Here is a 10,297-nt window from a genome sequence, read left to right on the forward strand (position 1 = left end):
TCTCTCTCTCCTATTTTTTCTCCTTTTTCCCCTTCTTTTTAATTCTTATTTATTTATTTATTTTTCTTTCATTGATGGCTTGATGTAAAAAAGCAATTGTTGCTTATTCAATTTACCATCATGAAATAAAATCTTGACTTGACTTGACACACACACACACACGCACACACACACACACACCCGCGCGCGCGCATGCACACAAATCTCTCTCTCTCTCTCTCTCTCTCTCTCTCTCTCTCTCTATATATATATATATATATATATATATATATTTATATATATCGGAGGCTTTCTAGGAAAACGTATAGTTGAATGGATCAGCAAGGCAGAAAATATGAGATGAAGAGACGGAAAAAAAGAAAAAGGGAAAAGGTCAGAAACAAAGAGGGTGGCAGAAGAGATGAAACTTCTAACACAGTGATTCACTGAAAGACCTGCCAGCATCCCCATGGTGGTTGTCAGAAAAACATGCCCAAACAGGTCAGGTATCCAACACGAAAACGTTTCATACGAGAAATCAGATGGAACACAGCGTGTCAAATCGATTTAATCAGTTAAAAAACAACAACAAAAAACAACACCCCCCAAAAAAACAAAAACAAAACAACAAAAAACAAAACAAAACAAAAAAAACCCAAACAACACACACACACACACACACACACACACACACAAACCCAAAACAAAAAAAATCAGACCGAAACTGTCCAAAGCATTCGGTCAGTTTCGAACGAAGCATGCACACGAAAATCAATGTATATTTTCTGTTCCTTGGTTTAGACATACGTAAGCGAATTCCACTTCATAACTGTTGTCACTCATTTTGACACCCTGTTTGTTTCACATCAAATATCCAAATTAATCATATATTACACACATTTTTGGGCGGCTCTAAATCTTGCAGTTGCGGATTGTTTGAGTTATTTTTAATTTTTAATTTTCTTAATTTTTTTTTTAGAATAGACAAGGAGGAAATGGATCTTACATAGGAGATCATACGAAACAGACAGATTATATTTCATATGCACAACTGAGCCGTAAGTTAAAGTCTGATCGGTCCAATTCAGTTCAGTTGCTCAAGGAGGCGTCACTGCGTTCGGACAAATACACATACCCTACACATCATCTGCGCAGATGCCTGACCAGCAGCGTAACCCAACGCGACAAATTAGGCCTTGAGGGAAAATAAGATAGAATATAATAAAAGAAAAGAAACGGACAGATAAACAGATAAATGAATACAATAACCGGTTTAGTCATTATCAACATTTATTGTTGAAAATCTGAAAATAAAAGAAACTGCAAACAGTTTGTAGCATTGATGAATGACCAATTAAACTTTAAACTGATGGATTTTTTTTTTCATTTTGTCATATTTGACATTATCTACTTATTCATTCATTTATTTATTTCAGAAGTGCTACTTTACTAAACCGAACTGCATGAATACGACTGTACTTGTGCCTAATTTTCTTAACCATTCCATTTTTCTCAGGTTCTTGGGGGGCCGATAGCTACAGGGTTTTTTCAGCAATGTCATCACCAAGCGCGGTGGGCAACAAGTCATAAAAACACTCGGTAAGTGTTCATCTGGTGGTCAATCGGGTTGACATAAGACTGGCCCCAGGTGGTACGACTCACGAAGAGGGGGGGAGGAGGAAGTATGTGAAAGACCAAATGTTTTCGTTCTCTGATAATAAACCAATTGTTTTTAAGGTTTTCACTGCAAAGGATTCTCCTGCAGAACTGAAAAATACTGTTATCAATCCCATGAAAATACCAACGAAAAAACAAGAGATAGATAATGTCAGACTGAATGGAATCACTTGAGGAGAAAAAAAATATGTTTTTTTTCCTCTTCCGAAAATGAATTAATACCACCTAATAAAAAAATTGCAACACACAGGTGTCCCTGATGGAGGAATTATGATACATACTGCACAGGTAAGAGGCGGAGAGGGACACCTGCAAGGAAAGAGATGCCGATATTCAGAGTTCTTGAAGTAATAGTCCGTTGAACCATGGAATACAAAGTTGTCATATCCACGTAAGATTGGTAACTAAATGCAACACCCAATCCCCCCACCACCCTAAAGGGAAAAGAAAGTTATAACCTTATATAGTTGCACGCTCTTCCCCCAAATGAAAGGTTGAACTTCGCATCAAGAAATCAGTCTCTATTGTGCCAAGACAGCGAACCAATCCAATCTAATCCAATAAGAGATTACAACACACACACACACACACACACACACACACACACACACAGAGTGAGAGAGAGAGAGAGAAAGAGAGAGAGAGAGAGAAGGACACACACACACACACATAGAGAAGGACACACACACACACACACATACACACACACACACACACACAAGCATACCACGTGATAACATATCCAAAATTTTCACACACACACACACACACACAAGCATACCACGTGATAACATATCCAAAATTTTGTTTATATTGTCCTCCCATCTTTTTGTGTCTCATTTTAAACATGTAACAAGTGTATTCCCATATAACGAAAAAACAACAACAACAACAACAAAAAACAACAACAAAAAACAAACAAACAAAAATCTTTGAGAGAGAAAGGGCGTCGTGTGGGGATAAAAGTGAATTCTTTGAAGGAAAAAGGGAGAATTCCATTCTTTATTCCACGAACAAAGATCTGTGGTTCACACCGTCTGGAAATGATCCACAGTGTAAATGAGTGTTGATTCTGTTGCACTGAGCATGTGTGTGTGTGTGTGTGTGTGTGTGTGTGTGAGCTGAGCGCATGAAGAGAAAAGGAACAACCAATAGCAAAGAAAACATGAAAACTAATCTCCACATCATAATTAAAAAACCCCACCGCACATAAAAACCAAAATTCCCTTGACCAAGGCGATAATTAAACCCAAACGACTTCTCCCTTACGAAGTCCTTTAAGTAATTTCCTGTCATTGTATTTAGATTTTTATTTTCAAATGTCACCCTCATTTCACCCTCATTTGCCCAGTTTTCCCCACGTCTCCCACCCCTTCTAACCGATAATACTCATTTGTATACAAAATGTCTTCAGTCACCGATATGTGTGACGGGACATTAAACAAACTTCCTCCTCCTCCTCAAACCAGATGAAAGATATCTATATACTTCAAGAACGGAAATCAAGGAAGATGAAACATCTGCCATGTGGAACATGGCGAACAGAGTGCTGACAGTCATCAAAATGTATCTGTGTAACGCACTGAGGTTTGGCGCAGCTCTTGCATCTGCTCCTCTTTCTTTCTTCTTCTAAAGCAGATGTGGTGTAGCGTATATGGATCAATCTGCACGCTTTGACACACTGAAACTGACAGTGTGAAATGTACACACCAGCAGTCAATCAGACCATGTCAACTTCTCGTTCACGTTCACCATGAACTGTATACCACGAACGTTCGTCGTTTTTCACATGGTAATGAGAGTGAGTATGGAGAAAGTTGTGACTCGTTTGCAGTCCTGTAAATAGGCATATATTTCATGCATATTCGTGCGTGTGTGCGTGAGAGAGAGAGAGAGGGGGGTGAGAGAGAGTGTGTGTGTGTGTCCGCCTGTCTATCTATCTATCTGTGTGTGTGTGCGTGTGTGTGTGTGTGTGTGTGTGTGTGTGTGTGTGTGTGTGTGTGTGTGTGTGTGTGTGTGTGTGTGTGTGTGTGTGTGTGTGTGCGTGCGTGCGTGCGTGCGCGCGCGCACCTTCTTGTCATGTGTATGTGTGTGTGCTTGTTGTGTACGTGTACACACATGACAGATGGGCTGTCCTTTTACGAAAAGCTTTAACACGGAACCAAATTAAAGCAATACCCAATTCAAGGTGTGTTTTTTTCTTTCGCGAATTTCGCCCACAGAATGTCGGGTCTTATATCCTGGAAAATGCAGTGGTCGACGCATACGCGACTGACTGGAATCAGTACAAGTGAAAAATAATGAAACTGCAGAAATATGTTATGTCTCTGTGTGTTTGTATCCACATGCTTTCGTGTATTGGTCTGTACGTTATTTGTATGGAAACTTCTTTTTCAGACACACACACACACACACACACACACACACACAGAAAGAGAGAGAGGGGGTGGGGTGGGGAAGGGGTGAGACAGAAAAAAAAGGAAAAGGATATAGTAAAAGTGAGAGGGGGTGAAAGAGAGGAAAGGGGTGACAGACAGAGACAGAGACACACAGACAGAGAGACAGACAGACAGACAAAATTAAAGAGGGAAAAAGAGAGTGAGAGAGCCATAGACGGAGAGGGAAGGAGGGAGGTAGAGAAGGAAGAGAGAGAGAGAGGGGGGGGGAGAGAGAGAGAGAGAGAAAAAAAAAGAGAGAGAGAGAGAGAGAGAGAGAGAGGAGGGGTTTGAGAAAAGCGAAAGAGGAAGAAAAAAAACCAGACACACAGAGAGAACGGGGGTATAGTGGGAGAGAGACAGAGGAAAAAAGAGGGGAAAGAGATGTTGAGAGAGAGAGAGAGAGAGAGAGAGAGAGAGAGAGAGAGAGAACGAGAGAGAAAAAAAGAGACAGAGAGATACTGAGAGATACAGAGACAGACACTGAGACAGACGGCCACAGAGGCAGACAGGCAAGGCTGATAATGTTCACCCCGCTTTGAAAACAAAAGACTTAAAAACTGATTATGGCATGCAAATAAATATACAAATTCATGAAAGTGATAACAATGATATGATAATAACAATAATAATAACAATGATAGTAATATTCATAATGCTATTAATGCTACTACTACTACTACTACTACTACTGGAAATGAAACTACCAGGTGACGAGGTCTAACGAGCACAGTTAGCACCAGAGAAACTGAGAGAGAACAAACACTGAACAGACAGGTAGTTTCAGTTTCATGGAAGTGTTACATCCATATACGCTGCACCACATCTGCTGAAAAATAAGCAGTACATGCCAGACCATCGCATGAAACCAACGCACTGATCTTGATTTCGTGTAAAACGTTACCGTAAAAATGATAATAAAACAATAAGACCAAATAAACAGGTGTTAAGTATATTAAGTAACATATATTGAAGGGAAGTATACGTAGATGTACAGGATAGGGAAGAAAAAAGAAGAGTGCGTCAGAAAAGCGACCTTGGTGCAGCAGTATTCCCAAAAGAATGGGTGGTATAAACATGTTGATACATATTGACGGCGTAACGACGGGAACGTTTGTGTGATGTAGTTAAGTAGAGAATGGATCTCTCTCTCTATCTCTCTCTCTCTCTCTCTCTCTCTCTGTGATTGTTCAAGAGCGTGCGTGTTGGTCTGCACGTTTGTGTATGCCTGTGTGAGAGAAAAAGAGAAAGAGAGGGGGAAGGGGAGAGAGAGAGTGAAAGAAAGAAAGAAAGAAAGAAAGACAGACAGACAGACAGAGGCAGAGTGTGCTCGCCCACTGACATAGGCCTATGCGAAGTTGCAGTGGTACACGTATAGACACATGTCACGGCAGAAACACACAGTATGAAGTTGTAACACACAGACATGCGGGTGTGCGTATCTACGTGAATGTAGAAATACATTGTTCCTTGCATCTGTAGGGAGTTCAGGAGAAAACAAACAAACAAACAAACAACAGAAAATACGTACCTCTTGCTGAAAAAGCACGTCCGTTGATCTGTTCCAACCACACCATCGTAACGCTCAACAGCTGACTATTGATCAACACCTGTTCAGTTTCCAAAGGTGGGGAGAAAAGAACAGTCAGTGGCCGATAATCAAATGACAGAATAAAAAGTCCGCTTGAAGTCTCCGATAGTTATCTCCCTCAAAACCCACACCACTCTCCCATCTCTCGAACAGAAAGAGCAAGACAGTTCGTGACAAATATCATTAAAGTGTCGCTTGTGTTATATGTCACGCATGGAGTGAGGTGGTTTTTGTGTGTGTTTTTCCCCCTCTCCCCTTTCAAACTATCCGCCCAAAATTGTTGATTGTGTGACTGTGTGGCAGGTTTTTAATGTAACCCGACCCCCAATCCAACCCCCAACCTCTCTCTCTCTCTCTCTCTCACACACACACACCCCCCATCGCACAGCGCGCGTGTGATTCTACTGCCGGTTGGCAAGGGACGCTGCGCGCTGCCATCTGATTGGTCGTGTGTGTTGTTTGTCATGGATGGTCGGCGATGGTTATGGATATCCGTAATCTTTTTTTTTTTTTTTTTCTGTGCGGTGTTCAACTGTGTGTGTAACAAAGCATTTTGACTGGCGTGTGTGTGTGTGTGTGTGTGTGTGTGTGTGTGTGTGTGTGTGAGGAGAGACAGAGACAGAGAGAGAGAGAGAGTCCTTGCGTGCGTGCGTGCGTGTGTGTACCTGCATGCCCAGTTTGTTCATGCTTTTAGTATGTGTATCGCATGCTGTCGAGACTGTGACGAGAGATTTTGGATTCAGTTTTTTTCCCTCTCCTGTCAAAGTGGGTGTGAGACTTTACGGAGATGGTGTTGCGTTGCTGAAGCCCCTGCGGCGAAGTCACTGGGTGCATTGTTATACAGATTTTCAAGATGAAGTCAATGTCATTGCCACTGTTTTTTATTTTTATTTTATTTTATTTTTTTAAAAGGATAATAATAAATTATTAATGTTATTTTCTTGTTGTTGCCTTGTTCTTTCTTTATTTTCATACCATTCTTTCCTTATTACTGTTTCGCGGTTGTCCTTCACAAATGACACAGAAATGTGAGACACACAGAGACAAAGAAAGAGAGAGAGAGAGAGAGAAAATGTAGAGAGAGTGAGGGAAAAAGGAAAAAAAAGAGAGAAAGAGAGAGAGAGAGAGAGAGAGAGAGAGAGAGAGACCGACAGACAGACAGACAGACAGAATGACAGAATTAAAAAGGGAAAAAGAGAGTGAGACAGCGATAGACGGAGAGGGAAGGAGGGACTGGATTCTGCCAAACATGATACAATACAATAAAATACAATACATCACAACACATCTTTATTAAATCCGAATGGAATGTGACTATGCCGTTAACATGGTCCTCATCACCGATCATCACCTTCATCAACATCATCTTGACATCATCATCATCATGGTCCTCGCTGTTGTCGTCTTTGTCGTCAAATGTCAACAGCCAACGTCATCATCGCCATCATTATTACTGCACAATCATCAGCCTCCTATTTTGTGTGATTTTCTCCTGCGCCACATTGAATAGTAGGGTGTCTAGTAACTAGTACTAATTTAGTCAAACTGTAGTGCATTGTATGATATGAATACTTACACAGCGCCTATCCTCGGTCGTAGACCAAACTCAAAGCGCTTTACAAACACGCCGTCATTTGCACTATAGTGTTTTAAACAGTGTTGTACATACCCTCCCGCCTCCCCTTCCCTCTCCAACCCCCTGTCCCCGAACACATCATGCTGCAATTGACCTTGCGGTGCCGGTTAGCACAGTATACCTATATGACGTCTTAACTCCATATGGGACCCTTTCTCTTTCTTTTAGTTCACTGTCTTCTCACTGTTTGGTGATATTACACACACACACACACACACACAAACACACACACGAAATCATGTTGTTTATAGTCCAGCCGACCACTAAGGCCATATCAGGGCACACACACACACACACACACACACACACACACAAACGGTGACTTAAGACGAGCACAGTATGTTTGAACTGGGGGTATCCCGTTATGAACTCAGGGTTGGGATACATTCATGAACGTCGGATCTTAGCGTAATCCCCAGACTATCAAATTAGCACAGACTAAGGAAAAACCTTAACGCCAGGCCGCAAGCGTTTCCACTGCAAAGATCATTCATGTATCCCTCCAGCCGAAAGCGTTAGTCAGCTTGAGCGCGAGTCAGAGGAGACGACAAATGCACGAACGACGCACACCCTGCATACAAAAAAAAAAAAAAAAAAAAAAAAAATCCCACAGCAATAAACACTAAATTCGTAGGAGGGGAGAATGGGGCGGTAGGGAGGAGGGGGGGAGGGGGGTTGGGGGGGGGCTAAGGGGGTACTTGGGGGGGGGGGGGGTATGTGGGGCTAAGACTGGAGTTGGAGGAGGGGGTCGGAACAGATAAACCAGTAAAAAAAACACCTTCGGAAACATTAACATTGGTTGTGTGGAGTCAGATCCTGGTGGTGATGGTGGTGGTGGTGGCGAAGCGTGTCTCCGAATGCCCATCCTTCCATCCCCTTTGACCTTGAAATAAACGCGCTTCGTAATTTGTTGCCCGTCTGAATGCGTGAAGTATTACTCTATGGTGGTGTCAGTGTATTTTGTTAAATATAATCATCTGTTCGCAGTGCACCTGAAAACTTCCGTCTCTCTGTCAGTGTCTGTGTCCGAGTGGACTAAAAATATGTTTTGGAAAAAAAAGAAACGTCATCCGTGTGATTGTTTGCGTCATAGAGTGACGTCAATTGGGTGTAAGTCGGCTGGAGGTGTCTCTTCCCATTATCAATTCGGGGTGAATATCCCCCGAGTTGTAAAGGCTCTGACAGACTGCATCCAACAACTTATGTGATGATGACGATGATGAAAACAGCCCAAAACCAGTGACAGCACGGACTCCGCAGAGAGAGACGCAGAGAGAGACAGAGAGAGAGAGACAGAGACAGAGACATACACGTAACCTTTTATTCTTCCTTTTTGCACCGAGTCACCAGATCAAAGGATAAGCGGTTGCAGGACCAGAAAAAAAACTGTACACTTTAATAAAAGTTGAAGCTCTTTGTTGCTTACGGAAACACACCTTCAAACACATACAGACCCGCGCACACAGACCCGCACACACAAACCCTCACACGCAAACACACACACACACACAGGGGAGAGAGAGAGAGAGAGAGAGAGAGAGAGAGAAAATGAACAAAGCACGTGATTATCGTTTATTTCAATTTGAGCAAGGAACATTAAATTGTTGTCAGCACACACACACACACACACACACACACACACACACACCTGTACGTGTGCGTGCACAAACACACACACACACACGTCCATTGAGACACGCGCGCGCACGCACGCAAGCATACATTGACACACAGACACCCAGGGACACTCGTAAACACCTACACACACACCTACACACACACTTTTTTTTTAGTTAATCACCTCACTCCCTTACACCCATCCATCCCCCCCCCCCCACACACACACACAGACAGAAACTCTGTACATGACAAGACAAAAGCGCTGACCTTCCCAGGAGGAGCCCTATTTGCATCATCAGTGCTTTATACGGCCCTACCATTTGTCATACACTGTGTGGAGGTGTGTTGGGGACCGCTGAAACTCAGGGCGGGCGGGTGGGGGGAAGTGGGGGGGGGGGGGGGGAGAGGTGCACGCAAACACACACACACACACACCGGATTCGCAGCCAAGGCCCATTTCATGTTCCAGGATCTCGGTCTCCGACATGCCCCCCCGCCCCCCCACCCTTCCCCCCTATTCTCCCCCCCCCCCTCGACCCCCACCATCCCAGCAAACCCCCTCCCTCACTCTGACGTAAGCGCAGCGCGTGGAGCCGCCCAAAGTAATACCCCCCTTCCCCCTAACCCCCCCCCCCCCAACCCCTTTCGCAAAGGGCGCGTTCCCATCAGAATTCTGTGTTCACAACTGAGAACGTCTCGTTGAAGTCCGTGACAATGCCTTTTTTGTTGGACACAGAGAACTTGAGAGAGAGAGAAGGAAAAAAGAAAAGGGGGTGAGGGGGGACGAGAGTGGCGAGGAGGGAAAGAAAGGGGTGTGGGGGTGGAGAGAGAGAGAGACAGATACGAATGATTTATTCATGTTTTCGCCATTGCTCCTCATGATCATAACAGAAAAAAAAGAAGTAAAACAACAACAACAAACCAAACCAAACAAACCAAAAAAAACACACAAAAAAACACACACAAAAAAAACAACACAACAAAACCAAAACAAACAAAAAAACAAAAAACAACAACAAAAAAACACACACAAAAAAACAACCAACCAACCAACCAAACAAACAAAAAAAACCCCAACCCCCAAAAAACCCGGTCATATCATCAAGAACAGACTTCAGTGTTCCAAGACGTCAGAGTTGATCGCAGTCTGAATGCTTTGAACAAATACGCTGACAAATTGCGAATTGTCTGTTCATACCGATAAGCCTGGAGAGAGAGAGAGAGAGAGAGAGAGAGACAGACAGACAGACAGACAGAGAGAGAGAGAGAGAGATTCAGCTTTAGTATCTCAAGGAGGCGTCACTGTGTTCGGACAAATCCATATACGCTACACTACACCTGCCATGCAAATGACTGATT

General features: G+C 43.1%; 1 protein-coding gene across 7 annotated transcripts in view; it reads right to left on the reverse strand.

Moving 5' to 3' along the window:
* LOC143286931 (uncharacterized) overlaps positions 1 to 10,297 on the reverse strand; it is an 80,701-nt gene that overhangs the window by 19,725 nt on the left and 50,679 nt on the right. For 3 of the 7 annotated variants that reach the window (XM_076594893.1, XM_076594892.1, XM_076594891.1), the window contains exon 1: positions 5,623 to 5,918. The exons of the other annotated variants lie outside the window; for them this stretch is intronic. In XM_076594893.1, the coding sequence (XP_076451008.1) occupies positions 5,623 to 5,668 (46 nt within the window). In that variant the 5' untranslated portion in view covers positions 5,669 to 5,918. Of the gene's footprint in view, positions 1 to 5,622; positions 5,919 to 10,297 lie in introns of those variants that run through there. 7 annotated transcript variants of the gene reach the window in all.

The sequence above is a fragment of the Babylonia areolata genome, chromosome 10 (genome assembly GCF_041734735.1).
Source record: "Babylonia areolata isolate BAREFJ2019XMU chromosome 10, ASM4173473v1, whole genome shotgun sequence".
Classification (NCBI taxonomy): domain Eukaryota; kingdom Metazoa; phylum Mollusca; class Gastropoda; order Neogastropoda; family Buccinidae; genus Babylonia; species Babylonia areolata.